General features: G+C 37.5%; 1 protein-coding gene across 2 annotated transcripts in view; it reads left to right on the forward strand.

Moving 5' to 3' along the window:
- AVL9 (AVL9 cell migration associated) overlaps nt 1-22314 on the forward strand; it is a 63934-nt gene that overhangs the window by 35902 nt on the left and 5718 nt on the right. The window contains exons 9-16 of one of the 2 annotated variants that reach the window (XM_087429394.1): nt 2962-3031; nt 3317-3412; nt 3614-3855; nt 12293-12427; nt 13609-13828; nt 16104-16221; nt 19605-19658; nt 20150-20238. In XM_087429394.1, coding sequence (XP_087285520.1) covers nt 2962-3031; nt 3317-3412; nt 3614-3855; nt 12293-12427; nt 13609-13828; nt 16104-16221; nt 19605-19658; nt 20150-20238 — 1024 coding nt within the window. Of the gene's footprint in view, nt 1-2961; nt 3032-3316; nt 3856-12292; nt 12428-13608; nt 13829-16103; nt 16222-19604; nt 19659-20149; nt 20239-22314 lie in introns of both variants that reach the window. The other variant, XM_004418847.3, reaches the window with a different exon arrangement.

A 22314-nucleotide genomic window follows, 5' to 3' on the forward strand; every position in this document is an offset into this window, starting at 1 on the left:
AGGAAAAATACTTACTATCTGACCCTTTATAGAGAAAGTTTGCTGATCTCTGGTTTAGACTAATCAGGAGCCATCCCTGGATCCGGGCCCAGTTTTATATACTATATTACTGTGCCCAGTGGAGTAGGGGTGATATGGATGTTGGAGAGTCAACCATTTATAATGTCCAGTATGGTTCACTACCTTAAAAATGTTTATTTCTTTGACGCATTAATTCTTCTGTAAGAGATTTATTTTCCAGAATTAATTGGAGTTGGACACAAAGCTCTATCTAAGAGATTCTATTGCCGAATGATTTTTAATAATGAATTATCAGTGAGTAACTAAGAAATAGTTTATCTTGTATAAATTCCAAACAACAAAAAAGAGCTGAGATTTTTTTATTGTTGTAAAGATGTTTCATGGCATGTCAAATGAAGTTTGTTCAACTACATATCAAGGCTATGATCCTAATTTTAGAAATATATATATATTCATTGAAAAGAGACTGGAAGGAAAGACATCAACAGTTTGGTGAGAATGTAGGTTATATTTTTAAGTAGGAGATACTTTTTTGTATTCTAGTTTTCTGCGATGAATATGTATTGCTTCTTCAAACAGAAAAAAAGTAAATTTTTAAAAAGTGAGTGAATCTAATACATACTAGTGTGATGTTTCAACCTTTTTTAAAGTTTTTAATTGTAAAATACATATATAATTTACCATCTTGATCATTTTCAAGTGTACAGTTTAATAGTGTTAACATACATTTACATTGTGGTGTTATCATCACATCCATCCACAAAACTCTTTTCATTGTACAAAACTGAAACTCTGAATGCATTAAACAATAACTCCCCATTCTCCCCTTTCCCAGCCCCTGGCAACCACCCTTCTGCTTTCTGCCTCTATGAATTTGGCTATTCTAGGTTCCTCATATGAGTGGAATCATGCTGTCTTTGTCTTTTTGTGACTGGCTTATTTCATGTCCTCAAGGTTCATCCATGTACAACGTGTGTAAGAATTTCCTTCTTCAAGGCTGAATAATATTTCATTGTCTGTACATACCACATTTTGTTTATCCCTTCATCTGTCAGTGGACACCTAGGTTGCTTCCGCCTTTTGGCTCTCATGAATAATAGTACTATGAACGTGGGTATACATAATCTCTTCAAGACCCTGCTTTCAATTCTTGTGGGTATGTACCCAGAAGTGGTATTGCTGGGTTATATGGTAGTTCTATTTTTAATTTTTTGAGGAACGACCATATTGTTTTCCATAGCAGCTGCACCATTTTACATTCTTATCCACAGTGCACAAGGGTTCCAGTTTCTCCATATCCTTACCAACATTTGTTATTTTCTGGTTTTTTCATAGTAGCTGTCCTAATATGTGTGAGGTGGTCTCATGGTTTTGATTTGTATTTCCCTAATGATTAGTGATGAGCACCTTTTCATGTACTTGTTGGCCATTTGTATATCTTCCTTGGGGAAATGTCTGTTAAAGTCCTTTGCTCATTTTTTCATCAGGTTATTTTTTTGTTGTTGAGTTATAGGTTTCAAACGTTTTTATCGCAACTCATAATAAAAAATATTTTACATTGCAGCTTGCAGCACACGTGGATATACATATCTGAAACAAAAGTTTTGCAAAATAATACTTAGCCTAGCTACGTGCAGTGGCATTTATGATCAAGTAAACTTTATTTAATGTGGCAAATCACTGGTACACTCTTTTTATATTGATTTGGTAAAATAAGGACATGTTTTAATGCAACACTTGGTTTCTCTGTACTTGCAAAGCACTCCTTAAATAAGACCAGTGTGAAAGGAGAGCCCAGATGATTGTGATCTGTCAAATAATTGTTTAAAAAGAAAAAAAACTTACCTAAGCAAATCTTTGGGTTTTTTTTTCAACTAATTTAATTATTGCCAGTGTTAGTTGTAGTGCGATATCTCACGGAATCCTGTTTTGAATTAACTTTTTTTCAATTTTTACTCTGAAAAATGTCAAACCTACAAAAAGTTGATAGTGTAATATAATGAATGCTTTCCCACCCTTCATCTGTATTTACCAGTTGTTAACATTTTGCCATTTCTGCATTAGATTGCTTTATATATGTTCATTTTTTCCCCCAATCATAATAATTTTAAAGTAATTGTGGAACTCATGGTACTTCACCCCTAAATACTTTAGGATATATTTCTTAAGAATAAGGGTATATTCCTACATAACCAAAATGTCATTTCACAAACAAGAAGTTTAACACTAGTATAATAAAGGATATCTTATATATAGTCCATTTTCAATAATGTCCTATAAGCTGGTTATTTTTTCATCCTGGGACCAACGATCATGTATTAAATTGTTAGCTCTCTTTAATCTCAAACAGTTCTACCACGTTGCTTTTTTGTTTGTTTCTTTTTGTTTTTCATGACATTGGCTTTTTGTTTGTTCGTTTTTTTAAGAATCCAGACTAATTGTGCTTTAAGATTTAGATTTATCTGATTGGTTTCTTGTGGCTAGTTTCAGATTGAACTTTTTTTGGCAAGAATACTATGCAGGTGGTGGTGTGTCCTTCTCAGGGCATCACATCAGGAGACCCATAACTGTTTGTACTATTACTGGTCATAGGAAGTTTGATCATTTAATTAAGGTGGTGGTTGCCAGATTTCTTCATATTAAGGTACTTGTTTTTCCCTTTGCAATTAATAGGTAATCTGTGGGATGATAAATTTTAAGCTGTGTGAATATCCTGTTACCCAACAACCTTTCACAATAGCTTTTAGCATCCATTGGTAATTTTTACCTGAATCATGATGTATGCTTGGTGATTTTCTAATTCTATCATTAATTCTATATTTATTAGTTGTTATTCTTCTGTAAAGAAGAGTTTCCCCTCTCCCCCATCCCCCCCTTTTTTTTTAGTATCATTGTGGACTCATGGATTTTCTAATTTAATTTTCACTGAATCCATTTCAGGTTCTCTTTTATATTTCTCCGGTGAATAAATTGGTGGGTGCCCTGATGACTGTGTTATCCCTTTTTCCAGGTAAGAGGGTAGCAGGATCTACTCTTTCTTTTGTTTAACTTGTCCTGGAACTTTCAGTGATAAGAGTTTTCAAGGATAAACTCATTAGGGTTAACATTTCTATTTTAATATGACTTTTTTTGGCAATAGGTTTTGTCTGAGATTTTCTTTCATTTTTTTAATTAAAACGTGCAAGCATAGCTTTATTTTTATAGGACAGTTGCACTATTTATAACAGAATATACAACTTTTATTGTCTTCTACCTTATTATAAGCCAAGCTGTTCTCCAATATTGTATGTTTTAGGCATGATTGAACATGGTCTCAGTGACTGTTCTCAATACAGACCCCGAAAGAGTATGTCTGAAGAGGCTGGGCTTCAAGAAAGTAATCCCCTTGCAGGTGATTTTGTTTCTATGTCTGCCTCTGACATTTCAAATACCTGCTCGAGAAATGTCAAGAAAATCATGACAGGAAACCGTGGAGGAGATGCGGCCATCAAGACTGAAGAACTTTTATTCCAAGTAGAAGATGACAGCAGCAAAGGACAGGAACAAAATGATATCAATCAATATTTGAAACCTCCTTGTCACCCCTCTCCAGAGTCTTCAGAAAGTGACTGGGAGACCTTGGATCCTAGTGTCTTAGAGGACCCCACCTTGAAAGAAAGGGAACAGGTGGGGTCAGAACAGACCAACTCATTTCCAAAGGAGTCTGTGCCCTCAGACAGTCCTCCGATTACCGTACAACCTCAAGCTAACACAGGCCAGGTTGTCCTGATACCAGGGCTAATTTCCGGTTTGGAAGAGGATCAGTATGGCATGCCCCTGGCCATCTTCACAAAGGTAAAGTTTAATGTCCTTTATTGAGGGCCTTAAGGAATCTGACAAAATCCTTTTAGAATTTAACTTTTAGTGTTGAACACATTTTCAGGTCTGAAAATTTTCCTTGAAAACTGTAAAATACATACCAAATAGTGCTGTGGCATCTGCAACCATAGTGTAAGGCTGTAGGGAATTAATTCAGGGAGCTTTGATTGGCAAGACTTTGGAAACTTAGTAGATATGAGGTGGGCCATCACTGAAGTGGGTCTTTTTAATTATTCAGGTTTATCTTTGAAAAAAAGATGAGTTGATAAAGTTCCAACAGTCTTGATTACACTTAATGAATATATATTAAAATACTGCAATTCCAAAAGCTATAGTTTTATAAGAAAAAAATGCTTAGATGGCTAAGTTACATATTAGTATACCTCGTAGATATAATATAATGTTTTGGTTAACTTGTCCTAGAAACTATTTTTTAATCCTTTTATGAAAAACCATTTAAAATGTATTTGTAATTTTTCTAATAGCTTAAACACAACTTAGTAAATCAAATTGGATCTTTGATTCAGGATCTTATGTCCCAGGATATCATTTCTGTTTTGTTTTGTTTTGTTTTAATTATTTTATTGAGATCATACTGGCTTATAACATTGTGTAAATTTCAGGTGTATATTATTATATATCAGTTTTCTGTATAGACTGCGTCATGTTCACCAGTAATAGCCTAGTTTTTATCCCTCACCATACATATGTGCCCCTTTACCCCTTTTACCCTCTGCCCCAGGATATTATTTCTTAATGTCAGTAATACATTATGATTCTGGAAGCTACATTATTTGGATTTTTTGGTTTTTCCATCCTGTTTAGGAAAAACTACTTAGTTTATTGCCACTCGTGAATTATTTTTCAAAATGGAGCAGAAAAAAAGAAATTCCATTTAATTCCTTAGTCAACAAGTATTTATTGCCTTCCTGTGTGCCAGGCACCATACTAGGTTCTAAATTCTTGCATCCATGATCTTGTACTCTACCATGAAAGACAGGTACATCTTTCCAGTAACTAGAGCAAATTCTTATGTTTTTCTCTAAATACCATCCTTTATGCGTGAAATAAAACTTTATATGGAAAGAAAGATGGGTAGTACTGACTTGAATTTGTATTTCTTCCTCCACTGGACTCTATGATAAATTCTTTCTGGGCTTATCCTGCTTGACAAATAAGTAGTTGCCCTGTGTCAGTAATGCTGAATAGTTAACAGAGAATGCTGTCTTTGTTCATTTTGTGGCCTGTTGGGGGATTCTGAAATTATCTTAATTGGTTTCATGATTGAACTAATGCACAGTTTCTTAAAACTGGGATTTAGGAACCTGGAGAGAAAACTCAGGGCTCTCAAACTACTGGGTATAGTCAGTAGCCACAAATCGTGGGTTCTCTGAACTCGCATGTGGATGCCATGACTGCCTTTACTTTTTGGAGGCCTTAGTTTGCTGCTTCACCCACCCACTCTCTAATTTTTATCATTGTAGAGATATCAAGAGGGAGAGTAACTGGGGAGGGATTTTGTTTTTGTCTGTGAGGTTGCTGAATTAAACAAAGCAGTATAAACGTGTCTTTTGTGTGCTGTCAATAAACTGTGTTTGGCAGAATATTCTTTTTGTGTGCATTATACCAGTACTGAATATATGATAGGCTTACCACCATCATCATGGTAAATAAAACATTTGTTTTTTTGGTTTTATGTTTTATTATGTACTGGTTAAAATCTAATTTGTTTAATCACAATTTTAAATACAAATGCTGATTCTTTCATGCCAGTAACTTTGGAATGTGAAATATTCTTAAAAGTGAATTGTCGGGGCTGGCCTGGTGGCCTAGTGGTTAAATGCGTGCGCTCCACTGCTGGCGGCCCGGGTTGGGATCCCAGGCGCGCACCGACACACCGCTTGTCAGGCCATGCTGTGGCAGCATCCCATATAAAGTGGAGGAAGATGGGCACAGATGTTAGCTCAGGGCCAGTCTTCCTCAGCAAAAAGAGGAGGATTGGCAGATGTTAGCTCAGGGCTGATCTTCCTCACACACACACAAAAAAAGTGAATTGTCTTTAGGTTTTTTTTCTCTTGGAAATCTTAAATTGTACAGAAGGAATTAGGTTAGCAAAACATCTTGAAAAGTAGTTTCAAAAATAGCCTGAGAGAAGCTTGGATGCCTGGAGAATAATACTGAAGAAGGATAGCAAGCTTTAAAGAGAATAATAAGCTGACTGGTCCCCTGACTCAGCATATAAATACGTGGAAACCAATTTCTACATAGTAAAACAATTATGTCTGGAAGAGGTTCTCCAGCTCTCCAGCTTTCCAGTCTTCTCTCTGGTACTTGAAATTGCCTGAGGATGATGCCTTTCATGTCATCTTAGAGATCTAACGCTTACTACATGAAAGCTGTAGATACCAGATTCTAAAATATGCTTGAACCTTTCCTGAGAGCTGATTTAAGAAGTGTGGGGAAGAAACGGGTGCTGAGGGAGAGGTGATGGTACTGGAGGCAACTTTCAGGTAGGATACCTATGGGGTGAGGGGAAGGGAATGGGAAACCAAAGGAGAAGGAGGAAAATTAGAAGATGTGCCTGTGTGATATGTATGCTCTGCTGGACTCTACCACTTTTTAACCAGAGAAAAGTCCAAGGAGAATGAGGAAAATGGAAAAAAGATAAAGAGGACGGTGGGGTAGTTGTTGTCAGATGTGAAAAGACAGTCCTGAGGGCTTTCCTTCCATTTTTCCCCGATTTTAAATCTTCCTGCCTTACTGCTGAAAGACTTCTGGAATTGGCCACACACTGGAGCAAAGCAGGTAGAGTAGGATCAGACAGAAAGAACTAGAGCCCTGGGAGTTAGGATTCCTGCCTGTTTTAATCTAGTGAGTCAGCTCTCCACCTCCTCTTTTCCAGTTCTGAGATAATATTTATTGTTAAATATTAAATTAGTTGAGTCTTGGGGCCGGCCCTGTGGCTTAGCGGTTAAGTGTGCGTGCTCCTCTGCTGGCGGCCCGAGTTCAGATCCCTGGCGCGCACTCACGCACCGCTTGTCAGGCCATGCTGAGGCGGCATCCCACATAAGGTGGAGGAAGATGGGCACAGATGTTAGCACAGGACCAGTCTCCCTCAGCAAAAAGAGGAGGATTGGCGCGAATGTTAGCTCAGAGCCGATCTTCCTCACAAAATAAATAAATAAATAAAATAAATTAGTTGAGTCTTACCATAAATGAAACTCTGATGAAAAGTTACCTCAATCTGTAACTGAATAAAAAGTGATTTTTAGTATTTGGCAATCACTAAAAAAAAATTTCCTTTTGAGTTTTTTGCTTTTTTAAAAGAGCAGCAGCCACTTCTTAGTTTTTTTAATTATATGTATCTAGTACTTTTTTTTTTTTTTTTACATAATTGCCTCAACCAGATCACTGAATCTGCCACACGTATTAAACTCCTTTAAGTTTTGCTTCTGAGTTTACATTTGGTTTGCTTGCTTGCAAGTTGTCATTTTCAAATTTAGGGAACCTACAGATAATGAATGACTAACTAAAAAATCATGGATGCATGTTTATGAATTTTATTGAAGTGGAACCATACCTTTTTTTCTCTTGACATTGTTTTTAGTTTCATCCATGTTTTTGCATGAAGTTGCATATTGTTATTCCTGTGTAGTTTTTAATTTTCGGCTATTCTGCAGTTTATCACTTCTATGGATGGACATTTACGTTGTCTCTAATTTCTGGCTACTACAAATAATACTGCTGTGAAGTTCTTATTCAGGAATCTTGCTGTATACATGCAAGAGTTTCTTTAGGATTCATTACCTAGAAGTGGAAATACTGGATCATAGAGATGAGTCTCTTCAGCTTTACTAGAATAATTCCAAATTGTTTTCTAAAGTGGTTGTGACAATTTCAATTCCCACTGTATATAGAAGTTCCCATTGGTCCATATTCTCACCAACACTTAATATTGTTAGACTTCTAAATATTTAGCCAATCGATTGGTATCTTATGGGTCTTAATTTGCCTTTTTTCAGTAATCACTGCTGAGGCTGAGCATCTTTTCATATTCTTGTTAACATTTGGATTTCCCTTTGTGTAGTATTTGTTCAAAGCTTCTGGATTGTCTCCCTTGTCACTGGTTGGTGGGACTTCATATATTCTAGATACCTTTTCTGTTTATCAATTTTTTACTTTATGGTTAATACTTTGGGGGCCTTATTTAAGAAATCTTCCCCTACCTCAAGGTCATAGAAACAGTCTCCTGCATTTTAAAGCTTTATAGTTTGACCTTCACATTTTGGGTTTTATCTACCTGGATTTATAATTTTTTTTTAATTTATTTATTTTTTTCCCCCCAAAGCCCAAGTAGATAGTTATATGTCATAGCTGCACATCCTTCTAGTCGCTGTATGTGGGACACGGCCTCAGCATGGCCAGAGAAGCAGTGCGTCGGTGCACGTCCGGGATCCGAACCCGGGCCGCCAGCAGCAGAGTGCACGCACCTAACCGCTAAGCCACGGGGCCAGCCCAATCTACCTGGATTTAATTTTTGTGTATGGTTGAGGAAGAGTGTGTTTCTGGACTTTCTTTGTTGTTGTCCATTGGTCTGTTTGTCTATCCCTGGGGCAGTCCCACAGTGTGTTAATTACCAGGTATGTCATGTCAGGCAGAGGAAAGTCCTCCCCTCTTGTTATTGTTCTTCAAGAGTTTCTTAGTCATTTGCATTTCCACATCAATTTTAGAATCAACCTAAGTTCTTACTCACACAGGTTGAAATTTTGATAGGGATTACCTTTAAACTCTAGATCAATTTTTGAGAGAACTGACATCCCTGGAGAGATGAGAAAATGGCAGTTGGTCCTAATCATATTGTAGCCCTTTCCAAGTTACAAGAGAGAAGAAGGCACACTACTTTTACAGCTCTTTAGCAGATCAGCTCACAGTAGTTCTACCTAAGGTTTACCAAGCTGAAGTGTGTTTCTCTGGTTGTTTATTTGTTTTTTACTTGTAAAAAACATATAACATAAAATTTATCCTCTTTATTTATTTATTTATTATTTTGTGTGTGTGTGAGGAGATCAGCCCTATGCTAACATCTGTCAATCCTCCTCTTTTTTTGCTGAGGAAGACTGGCCCTGGGCTAACATCTGTGCCCAAATCTTCCTCCACTTTATATGGGACGCCGCCACAGCATGGCTTGCCAAGCTGTGCATCGGTGTGTGCCTGGGATCCAAACTGGCGAACCCCGGGCCGCCGCAGCGGAGCGCGCGCACTTAACCGCTTGCACCACCGGGCCGGCCTCTACTCTTTATCATTTTTAACTGTACAGTTCAGTAGTGTTGAGTTATATTCACATTTGTTGTGCTACAGATCTCCAGAACTTTTTCGTCTAGCAAAACTGAAACTCTCTACCCAGTAAACAAGTCCCCATTCTCACCTCACCCTAGCCCCTGACAACCACCATTGTTTCTGTGAATTTGACTGCCTTAAGTACCTTATATAAGTGAAATCATACAGTATTTATCTTTTTGTGACCGGCCTGTTTCACTTAATGTCCTCAAGGTTCATCCATGTTTTGTAGCATATCACAGGATTTCCTTCCTTTTTAAGGCTGAATGGTATTCCATTGTATGTATATATCACATTTTGTTTATCCATTCATTTGTCACTGGACAGTTGGGTTGCTTCCACGCTTTGTCTATTGTGAGGAATGCTGCTACGCACATGGGTGTGCAAATATCTCTTCAGTTTTTTTTTTTTTTACCATTACCTACTGCAGCTTCAAATATGGAATTTAAAGTACCCTAGAAAAGTGGAAAGCCGGGGTGGGCTTGAGTATAGAGGCTGCTTTATGTGATAGGACCCATGCTCTTTCTGTCACTGCAGATTAAGGACCTTTAAATTGACCTTTAGCCAATTTTAGGCTAAACTGATAATCATTAAAAGTACTGAAGGCAAGGGGCTATCCCCGTGGTGTAGCGATTAAGTGCGCGCGCTCCACTGCTAGCAGCCCGGGTTCGGATCCCCGGTGTGCACCCATGCACCGCTTGTCAGGCCATGCTGTGGCAGCGTCCCATATAAAGTGGAGGAAGATGGGCACAGATGTTAGCCTATGGCCAGTCATCCTCAGCAAAAAGAGGAGGATTGGCATGGATGTTATTAGCTCACAGCTGATCTTCCTCACACACACACAAAAAAGTAATGAAGGCAAAATTTTAAGGCTATTTTGAACTATTTAAAATAATTTTATATAAATATGTAATACTTTCACATGGTTCAATATTCAAAAGGTTCCAAAGTATCTATAATAAAAAAATCTCTCTCATTCTGTCCCTTGCTACTCAGTTGCCCTCTCCAGTGACAACGAACCTATCAGTGTCTTCTCTTTCCCTTTGGGAGTATTTTATGTATAAACAAATCCATAGGTATTTTTCCCCTTTCTTTTTACACAAATGGTAGCAGAATATACTCATTTTTATGCCCCTTATTCTTTTTTACAACATACTCCTTGGAGATGAGCTTCATCACTCTGTTGCTGCAGAATGTTCTATTGTATAGATGATCGTTTATTCAGGTCCCTGTTTGTGAATAGTTAGGATTCCAGTCTTTTGCTATAATAAACAATGCTGCAATAAATAACTTTTTACAAATCTCACATCTGAGGAGGTGTATCCATGGGATCAACTATAAGAAGTAGAATGCTGGGTCAAAGAGTATGTATAAGTATAATTTTTTAGGGAATGTATTTTTTCATATTTTTAAAAAGCTTTGAACTGTTGATTTTTTAAAAGACTTTTTAGTTTTCATGCTGTTAGAGATTTAGCCAAGAATTTCATTGTTGACAAAAGATTTTTCTTCTCTAACAATCAATTAAGAAATGTAATACTGTGAGCAATTAAGTTCTCTTATTACTGTTTTGCAATATAAATCTTTTGTAATAAGTGGCAGTTTGAGAGTGCCTTTATCAAGAAGGATTCTCAATCCTAGTTGGGGGAGTGGGTATTCTGGAGTCCACATCAAGTTTGAAAGAGCATTCAATATTGTAATATTTATGTTTAAAAACAGGTAGTTGGGGAGGGAGGAGTTTATTGTTTTTAAATACATAGCACACAAAGTGAAAGCATGAACCGCAAGCCCTGAACCCAGCTGTTCTGACTGATTCGGAATGAGGAGCCAGGGGTCCTGTCAGCCTTTCGTCACAAGAGGGCGTAGGTTGAGAAGCAGTAATGAGTATCTCGAATGCAGAGACATTGATTTGTTTTTGTTGCTTCTATTAGTTAGTATTTTACCAAGCAGAGGAAGACACTGGCAAAAATAAGAATAAAACCAAGTTACTAGACCTATATTCTAACTTTTGGAAGTCTTCTCTCCCATATTAAATGTTTAACAACCACTGTTAGGTACAAGGCACATCCTAGCTGCAGTAAAGAACGTGAAGCAGCAAAAGGGATATCTCCTGCCCTCAGAGATTCATGTCATGATGTAAACAAGGCATCATCCAGATAACTATAGTTCAGTGTTTTTTAAAAAAGTGATGAGAAGTAAAAAATAAATAAATGAATAAAGCTGTCATAGGATTTGAGATTGAAAAACAAGTTCAGGGGTTCAACAAGTCTGCACTCCTGACTTGGCATGCAAATTGTGCCACTGGTTGACAATCTATCTTGATTTAGAATCTTTCAGCAGAAATTCTGCTTCTTCCTTCAGTGCATCATTCCAGTGTTATACACCTTTACTCTCAGGAAACATGCTGTTTTTTGTATACTTAGCTGCCTGCTGTGGTTTGGCAATTCAATTATAATTTTCAGGGCAGTGGTATTTTCAAATACAATTCAAATGGAAATTAATTAAATATATAAGTACTGCCAGTGTCATTTTTGCTTTAAACATTTAGTAGCAAATATCTTGAAATATTTTTTGCATGATTTTTAACAAGGACAATAAAACAAATGGAATGCAGTGCTTTGCTGTTGTCATATGGTACTTTGGTGGTTATGTGCAGATGCATGCATTTTAAAATTATACCGGTAGAACTAACAGCTTTCTACTAAACAATGTACTTTTCAATGGGCTTAGTACTTCATTTCCTAAATGAAAAAGTCCAGTTCATTAGTTACTGTGGAGGCTTTTTTAAGTTGACCAGAGAACAAAGTGATCAAGTAGGACAGCGTTCATGTTAGACCACCTTGCCAAGATGTGACCATTTGTGGAGAAGACTAGCGATTAACTGGACTTAACTCGGTCGAGACCTGAGGCTCCCCTGGAATGTTATTGTAGTGAGTCAGAGATCAGCTGCGTTAGGGATGGCATGGGGGCAGGGGAGGATTGGGAATTTCTTTGCTTACTGTTAGCTCTCTAGGCTTGAAGAGAAAGGTGGCTTTTCCATTACTTTTCTGATATTTTCTGTTATTCTTATAATTCATAGGGATATCTGTGTTTGCCTTATATGGCGTTGCAGCAACATCATCTTCTCTCTGATGTCACCGTTCGGGGATTTGTTGCTGGAGCTACTAACATCCTTTTTCGGCAACAGAAACACCTCAGTGATGCCATTGTGGAAGTAGGTTTATGTATGAGTGCGTGTCTTTGACACTGCTGGTCCCTATTTTCCTTTCTTAAATAGAATTATGAGGGCATAGTAATAACACTAATAATGGTAATAATTACTTCCTGTGCCAGGCATTCTAAGCACCTTAGGTATATTAACTGATCTAATTCTCATAACAACCTGTGAGACAGATATTGTTACTGTCCATATTTTACACCTGCAAAAGCTAAGGAACAGACATCAAAAAGCTAGTAAGTGGGTGAGCCAGGATTTCAACCCAGGCAGTGTGGTCCTACCACGATCTCACAATTAAAATGTGTTTGTTGTTTAAATAATTTCGATACTTCTAGCCTGTTTAATATGCTCCTGATATCAAGAAGAAGGAGCTAGAGATAAATATTTGATGTCTTATCAGTATATAAGAAATTTAAGCCTTTTGTTCAGTTTTACAATTGAAGTAATTTAAAAACAAAAAGGAAATTTCATTCACCCTAAGGTTTTTGTAATTTCTAACAGAAAGTACCAAAATGGGTTTCCTGGGAAAATGTTTATAATATAATAAATGAAAAATCTGGGCTTCAAAGCTATAGGTATTATGATCTCAATTTTGAGGAAGAAAAATATATATACATACCTTCCAAGGCAGGAGGATACAAATGGGAGGACCACAGAGTTGCTTCAACATTATTGGTTATATTCTAGTTCTGAAGTTGGTTGGTGGGTTCATGGGTATTTGTGTTGTTATTATACTTCACAGTTAACCTGTAAGTTACCTATATTTCTTTGTATATCAAATATTACGTAATAAAAATATTCCAATGTATCCGTGCACTCAAAGGAAAAACTTTTAGGATTTATACTTACTGTATTCATTTCTGGTTGTGTGATAAAGGTGATTTTTATGATACATTTCTATATATTCCAAAATATAATCAACACAAATTACTTTTATAAATCAAAATTAAATATTTATGTGTATGTTTTCTAAAAACAGAAAATGAGCATTTTTTAAATAGAGAAAGAAAAAAAACTTTAGTGTAAAAACCTATCTCTTTCTTAGACTCACCTTTTGAGAATGCTGTTATTCATATTTTTTATTTCCAGCTCCAACTTCCCAGTAGTTACTCTTTAAAGTGTGGCATGGATATCTGCGTGAATGCCCAGACTCTGACTTGTACCTGGGTACCCTCTAGGTAGAAGAAGCTCTGATCCAGATCCATGATCCAGAACTCAGGAAGCTGCTTAACCCAACCACTGCAGACCTAAGGTTCGCAGATTACCTAGTGAGGCACGTGACTGAGAACCGGGATGATGTCTTCCTGGATGGCACGGGCTGGGAGGGAGGTGACGAGTGGATCCGAGCCCAGTTTGCAGTCTACATCCATGCTCTGCTGGCTGCCACGCTGCACTTAGGTAAGGAGCACATAGCCACTTTTTCATTTTGTAACACTGATGTTTTGAATTGCTTAAGAAACACATTTTCATTGTAGAAAAATTGCCTGTTATTCCCTCATACAGAGATAACTACTCTTAGCATTTTGAGTACTTTATATCCTTTCAGACCTTTTTCTATGCATATGTTTTGCATTTTAGTTTTGTGATATTTGTGGTGGTCCTTTTACAAAAATGGATCCCATTATACATGTTTGCTGAAACTTCGTTTTTTTTAATAATAGAAACATATACATATATCAAGACAGTAAATGCAGGTCTTTGTCACTTTTCTATGGCTGCTTAGTATTCCACAATGTGGAAGGAAATATCAGTATTTGGGAGTTATTTATAAAGACTGCTTAATTGTTTTTAAGGTATAAAAAGGGAAAAAAGAGAAATATAAAAATGTAAATCACATTCTAAGTGATTAAACTTTGAAACTTATTCCTCATTCTAAGAAATATTATTCCTATTAAGTGGTTAAAATGGAGGAAGTAAACATAGAATCACTCTTGTGTTAAGACTATCTCATTCCCCACAGAAAAGAAATATATAAAAAGAGAAGTGAAGCTCTGCAGTGAGTTTTCACATCATGGACACCTACCACCCTGAACATTTAGTGTTTAGCAAATCTTCAGTAGATGTGTTGTTGTTGTTAAAAGATTGTTGAACTTTTGTTTTTCCTTTTTTTCAATTATCTCTGCCACTGTTTTTTGGGGTTTTTTTTAATTGTAAAATACATATAACCCTAAAATTTACCATCTTAACCATTTATAAGTGTGTAGTTCCTCAGTGGCATTAAGTACGTTCACATTGTTGCATCAGTAGATTTCTTTAATCAGCCCCACCACTACCACCTGTAGGGTTAGTTCTTCATGTAGTATGTATGGAGTTTTAAACACAGGCTTCAGGCATGTTCTTCAGTTGTAAAGGAAAGCTACGGAGCAAGTCCTTATTTGTTAATGCGATATTTTTAGAAGTCTACCTCTTCTACAAATGTAGCAGCTGAGACACCAAAATTAAATCCTTTAATCCAGAACCATTCAGTAATTTGGTAAGAAAACCACAGTCTCCATCAGTCATGTAGCTTTAAGAGTGATTAATTTACTTTTTAAAAATATTTTCCCAGGTAGCTGTAAGCACTGAATAGTAAATTATAAAAGAGCTAACTTTTTTTTTTTTGAACACTTAATTTGTGCAGGGACCTGCTTTGAGCACTTTACATCTACTAACTCATTTCATCCTCACAACAATCCTGGAGGTAGATACCTTGTCATCCTCATTTTACAGAAAAGAAAATGAGGCACAGAAAAGTTAAATAGCTTGCTCATCCATCTGGTGAGAGGCTGAGCTGGGATTTAAAGCCAAATAGTCTGGCTCATGCCCATGCTGTTAAAGAAAATTCAGCCCAATGAAATTTTTGAGGAATATGTCCTTAAAAGAACTTTCTTATGGTGCATGTGAAACCATGTATATCCATCTCTTCCTTTCCCAGCAAGAAAAGTCACATGTTTCACCTTCGAAGCAGGTAGCTTGCAGTTAATATATGAAGCAATAGCCATTTGAATCAGTTCTCAAAACCTTTTCTTTTCTTCCAGCTAGAAGAAACACTCTGCACTGAAGCTCCCCCATGATATTGATAAAGCTGAAAAGTTTTAAACATTAAATATGAAAATTCACCTTTTTATTTTAAATATTTTGACAGTGAAATACATGGAAGCTCAAGAGTGAGTTTCACCAAATGACAAAGTCCAAAGAAGAGAAAATAAAAATAGTGGCTAAAAGAATCAATTCACATATTCATTCTAATCTTTTTTCATAGAAAAATGACATTCGTGAAAAGAGAGAACGATTACCCTGATTGCATACCCCATATGTATACATCAGTATGTGTACTCACTGTCCAGCCTGTAGTTTTTGTTTAATAAGTAATACTATGCGTCCTAACCTTGGTAAGGAGAACCTGGAAACATTTTGGAGTTGTAAAGAACCTTAGAAAATATTCGGCTCAACCATCTTATTTTCTGGTTAGGAAAATGAAGTTCTGAGTGAATAAGTGACTTACTAAAGGCCACGTAGCTTCTTAACAGGATTTCTGGATCTAGACCCAAGTTTCCTGACGTCTGGTAGGCTGTCTTCCCAAAAGAGCAGGGGGTGGGGGAAATAAAGCCATTTGTTTACCCTTTTTGGTTGTTAATCTTCACATCCCTGACTGCCTACAGTCCAGCTCAACTTTCAGATGTTTACTTGACAGATAATGAAAAGATACTATCAGACTATGGGACAACCTTTGTTACAGCATGGAAGAATACTCACAACTACAGGGTCTGGAACAGCAACAAGCATCCAGCACTTGCAGAAATAAATCCAAAGTAAGCACATCCTGTGGAGATTGATAGACATAAAATGGTTGATTTACTAAGTGTGCCCCAATATAAAGAAAATCATATCATAACTTGGATGATATAGTATCTTCAAGAATCTTCTTAAATAGATTATAGAAAGGCTCCCAGTTACAGAGGAGCAGCTGAAGACTGCTTCCCTGTTCACACTTTTTACACAAAAAGCACAAGGCATTTTTGGAAACACTAACATTTCTCCCAGCTCTTGGTGTAATTTAGAGAGCAAGTCCTAGCACATGTCGATGATCATGATGGGGAGAGAACATGATAGTTCTCTCCCTTTCCCTGCATCTGTACTTCAGCAGAATGGTCAAACGAGATAGAAATCTTGAAGGAAGTACCACTGGTTAAAACTGAGAGGTTATTTTATTTATTTATTTTTATTTATTTATTTTGGTGTGTGTGAGGAAGATCAGCCCTGAGCTAACATCCGTGCTAATCCTCCTCTTTTTGCTGAGGAAGACCAGCCCTGAGCTAACATCTATTGCCAGTCCTCCTCTTTTTTTCCCCAAAGCCCCAGTAGATAGTTGTATGTCATTGTTGCACATCCTTCTAGTTGCTGTATGTGGGATGCGGCCTCAGCATGGCCAGAGAAGCAGTGCGTCGGTGCGCGCCCGGGATCCGAACCCGGACCCCCAGTAGCGGAGTGCGCACACTTAACCACTAAGCCATGGTGCCGGCCCTGAGAGGTTATTTTAAAACGTGAAGTGTAAAACTGAAGTTGATATTTGAACTCCTAGATAAGTGGTCAAGTCTAGTTTCCACATCAGATTCTAAAATTCAGCAAAATCTGTCACAATATTGTATGTTTACTAGACAAAGACTTTATCCCATGTGGGCATAAAAGACACTTAAACATGCTGTGGAGTGGGACCATTATGAAATAATACCCTCTTTGTGTGAATAGAACAGAGTAGAGACTAAGGAGATCAAATGATATAATGTGTGCATCCTGGGAACTTATTTTCTAAATTAAAAGGTTAAAATGATGGTTTTTTATAATACAAGCATACACTGAATGTTTTCATTTGTATTTTAAACTTCTTCATGAGAATTGGACAAAAATCCACTTTGTACTGACTACCATATTACACGGGAGCTAGAGTCAACTTAGCTAGACTGGGGATGTGATTTCAGTGGTGCTAGAAAAGGACGTTCCCTCCCCTGCCCCACACACACCAAATCCAGATATTGATGTCATAGTAACTTTGTGAAGCATGTGCAAGGGTTTTGGAGAACATGTCTGTTAAACTTTGTATCTATCAAGAAAAATGACTAGGTTTAGCACCAATTTTGGTGAATTATTCATCATACTAGGCTGTAGGAGAAACCTATATTGCCATTTGAATGTGGAAAAACAGAGAATTAAAAGTCAAAAACATTTTAAAAGTATTAAATGAAAGGGCTAAGAGTTCAAAGTATTTTCCTCACTAACCACAAGGTCTGTATTCTAACGAATGATGGAGAGAAACAGATGTGAGTTGTTTGCCTGGTGGCACTTATACTGTAGTGGTGCTGAGGGGGTGGAGGGTCTGCTGTGACTGTCACAGTACAGCATGCGGGGCCATCCAGTCTCCTCCCGGTGCTCCACACAGGTAACGTGGTCAGATCTTTATCCAGTCGCTGCATCTGCTGTAGTGCCTTTAACCTGAACCAGCTCTACAGATGTTAATGCAGGTCCATAAGAGGCTTAGCTGGAATGGGTTTTAAAGGATTGTAAAACAGTACTTGTAAAAATGCATAAACAAATTGAGGTTATTTAGATTGAAGAGAAGGTTGAAGAAGGCCCTGAAATATATAGGTAGGGAAATTATGGAGATATGATAGTCAGCAGATTTTCAATATTTTTACCAAATTAAAAACAAGAAATGGAGGCCGGCCCAGTGGTGCAAGCGGTTAAGTGTGCGTGCTCTGCTGCAGCGGCCCAGGGTTCACCGGTTCAGATCCCGGGCGCACACTAACACACTGCTTGTAGAGCCATGCTGTAGCGGCATCCCATATAAAGTAGAGGAAGATGGGCATGGATGTTAGCTCAGGGCCAATCTTCCTCAGCAAAAAGAGGAGGATTGGCATCAGATGTTAGCTCAGTGCTGATCTTCCTCACAAAAAAAAAAACAAAAAACAAGAAATGATAATATTCAGTAGTTATCAGGGGGTATAATTTAGAAATATTCCAAACTAATTGTAAGATTTGAGATCTATGAAACCCTTTCTTCCTCTAACTCAAGATCAGAGAAGGCAGTCCTCTAACTTGCCTTAATAAACAACGAGGCAGGGCCGGCCCAGTGGCACAAGCGGTTGTGTGCGCGCTCCGCTGTAGCGGCCCGGGGTTCACCAGTTCGGATCCTGGGCGTGCACCGACGCACTGCTTGTTGAGCCATGCTGTGGCGGCGTCCCGTATAAAGTAGAGGAAGATGGGCACAGATGTTAGCTTAGGGCCAGTCTTCCTCAGAAAAAAGAGAAGGATTAGCGTCAGATGTTAGCTCAGGGCTGATCTTCCTCACAAAAAAATAAATAAATAAAATAAACTACCGGAATATTTCATCCTTTAAACACATGGTTTCCAGGAGTGATTAAGTTATCTCTCAGCTCTTTCAACTTGTGATTCAGGAATCCAGAAAAAGAAAGGTCTTACGTATGCTTAATATGGCCAATAAGGAAATTTGTTGTCATCCAAAAAGCCATGTATAGCATTCTGATGTTTTTATAAGTAGCTGTAGATTTCACTCGAGTCACTTTCTTTGTTAAACATTGGCAGAGTGACCCCGGAGTATGAGATAAGGAGTTGGATATTTGTTGACTACTTCTTTTAGTGTAGCTTTGGTCAAGTTGCCTGACTTTTATATATATATATATAATTTTTTTCCCCTTTTGTATATTCTGAAGACCTGCAGTTTGAGTTGCTTTTCTCATAGAAAGTACAGATGTTACTGATCCATGTACAAATCTTCATATGACCAATAACACACATTCGTGAGATGGCTGGAATCAAGATACAAGCCATCGCCATGGCCTAAGATAGTACTAGACTGTCCTGGGAGCTTTTTAAAAATGTTGATACTTGGGCCTCACCCCAGACCAAATAAATCAGAACATCAGAGTAGCACTAACGCAAACCTCCCCACCCAAGAAAAAAACACCTATTTTACAAATGAGGAAATAAGCTCAGAGAGGCTCCCATAACTGTAAGTGGAGAGCTGGAATCAAAGCCCCATTTCCTGGTACCACATTCAGAGCACCAACACCCAGTTGAGTCACCCCTGCCAGGGTTACCAGTACTTCCTTGTCATAACCCTGATTCGCAGCTTTATTGCTGAAATACTCATAATCTGGACTCTGACTTTGTTTTACAGCCATCCTTTTCAAGGCCAGTACTCAGTGTCAGACATGAAGTTAAGATTCTCACAGTGAGTATTTAGAGAAAATACTAGGAAAATTCTTATGTCTGAATTTATGCCATGTGTTTCATTGCTAATTGGGAATTGTTTTCTCCACTTGATAGACTTGTGCTTCAAATAGTAACCAAATATGTGCATAACATTCTCTAGCTCAGCAGTGTGTATGTTTCAAAGTGGAAACACTGCTGCTTCATGGAGAATGGTGTGAACTAATAAGATTTCCTAGTTTTTATTCTGGTGAAGTAGCTTTAGCAATCATGACTGTAGGGAGAATTAACCATACATCCTTATGTCCTTATCACTTTTTGGTTCATCTGCATGTTATTCTAGTATTTTCTGAAAATTCACATGCTTAAAAGGTCAGTAAATTAATTGATGCATAACAAATAATGAATAATTTAGCTTCTTTTCTCAATAATTTTCATTTGGGGGATGGTTATAAAGTGTGGTGTGTGTGTGATTTTTAAAAATTGTACTTAACACTTCTTTCCTTTACTCAGTTCTGTTCAAAACAGTGAACGTGGCAAAAAAATTGGAAACGTCATGGTCACAACCAGCCGGAATGTTGTACAAACAGGAAAAGCTGTTGGTAAGGCATGCCTTTAGCCAGGAACAGATTGGAATCTAACACATTTCTTTTCTATCCTCAATATGTCATTGATAAGAACATAAAGTTGTAGAGATCTGTATATCACATAATAATATGACGTGGTCAAATACAGAGATTTTTTTTAATTTTTATCTTATTAAAAAAATTCTTATGTCATCAGATAATATCAAACAAAATTCAGCAAATTTTGCTGCTTCTGTTGGAGAGTGACAAAGTTTCCTGCTGAGTTCACTGTTCTGTTCCCAGGATTCAAGCTTCACTGGAGTTTTCTCGCCGTTCCCTGAGCTCCCATGGTTCTTTATAGATAGTAGAGAGCTGTAACAACGTAGGCATTAGGAGCTGCTGTCTTCTAAAGTAGCATCACAAAATGAAGAAAATCAGTGAAACCAACAGTTGGTTTTTTGAAAAGATCAACAATATTGGTAAACCTTTATAGACTAATAAAGAGAAAAAGAAAGATACAGATTACCAGTCTTGGGAATGAAAGAGGGGACATGACTATAGATCTTACAGAAATTAAAAGAATAATAAGGGAATATTGTGAATAACTTGATGCCAATTTTTTGACGACTTAGATGAAGTATACAAATTCTTTGAAAGACTCAAATTGTACTTGACACTGTTAAAGTGTTAACTCAAATTGTACTTGACACTGTTAAAGTGTTAAAGTGGCCAAAACTGATGCAATAAGAAATAGAAAATCTGGGCCGGCCCTGTGGCTTGGTGGTTAAGTGCGCGCGCTGCGATGCTGGTGGCCCGGGTTCGGATCCCGGGTGCGCATCGAGGCACCACTTCTCCGTTCATCCTGAGGCCGAGTCCCGCATACAGCAACTAGAAGGATGTGCAGCTACGACATACAACTATCCGCTGGGGCTTTGGGGGGAAAAAATAAAATAAATAAAATCTTAAAAAAAAAAAAGAAATAGAAAATCTGAGCAGCCCTATATCTATTAAATAAATTGAATTAAAAATTTAAAAGCTTACCACCAGGTTTTTAATTTAATCCAGACCCAGATGGCTTCACTTACGAATTTTATCAAATGTTTAAAAAATAGTACTGATTTTATACAAACTCTTTCAGAAAGTAGTGGTTGAGGTAATACTCCCCAACTCATTTAATGAGGCCATATTACCCTGACACCAAAGCCAGACAAATGGTAGCATGCTGTCGTATACACTCTTCTGCACCTCACTTTTCTCACTTAAAATATTTTGAAGACTGTTCCATATCCATTCTAAAGAAATTTCTCATTCCTTCTTTTCTGTAGTTTTAACTTTTTATTTTTATATAATTTCAAACTTAAAGAAATGGTGCAACAGTGTACAAGGAACTCCCAATGATCTCATATTCACCAATTATTTACATTTTGCCACATTTGCTTTGTCATATCAGTGCATAAAAATAGGACCCATCTCCTTCCTTAGTTCCTGAGAAAGACTGACTAACCCTTACTGAACACAATTCAGAAGCCCTGGAACTAGGTGGTTTCTGTGCAGGGGTTCTCATAGCTCTAACATTCTGTGTATCTAGAGACAGACAGGGTGAGAGAACTGCTCTACAGACTCATCTTAGAAGACAAACACAGAGCTCACAGCCCTATCACTAGGTTTGTTTTATTACAAGGGAATGGAATTTGATATATAAGCATTTATTTCCATACAATATTATGCATTTGACTTATTTTGAATTGTTTTTTTTTTTTTTTTTTTTTTTTTTCCCCCAAAGCCCCAGTAGATAGTTGTATGTCATAGTTGCACATCCTTCTAGTTTCTGTATGTGGGATGCGGCCTCAGCATGGCCGGAGAAGTGGTGCGTCGGTGCGAGCCCGGGATCCGAACCCGGGCTGCCAGCATCGGAGCGCACGCACTTAACCACTAAGCCACGGGGCCGGCCCCTGAATTGTTATTTTTTAATGGAAAAATTCTACTTCATCAGAGGTATATGATGTCAATTGTTAACTTCATTTTTAGTGATGCTGCTGATGATATTTAAATTCTAAGGCCAGTTCTCCTCTTCCACACTTCCCTCTCCAAGAATAGTGGGAGTATATGATT

Source organism: Ceratotherium simum, chromosome 1 (assembly GCF_057802395.1).
Source record: "Ceratotherium simum simum isolate JZ-2026a chromosome 1, ASM5780239v1, whole genome shotgun sequence".
Taxonomy (NCBI): domain Eukaryota; kingdom Metazoa; phylum Chordata; class Mammalia; order Perissodactyla; family Rhinocerotidae; genus Ceratotherium; species Ceratotherium simum.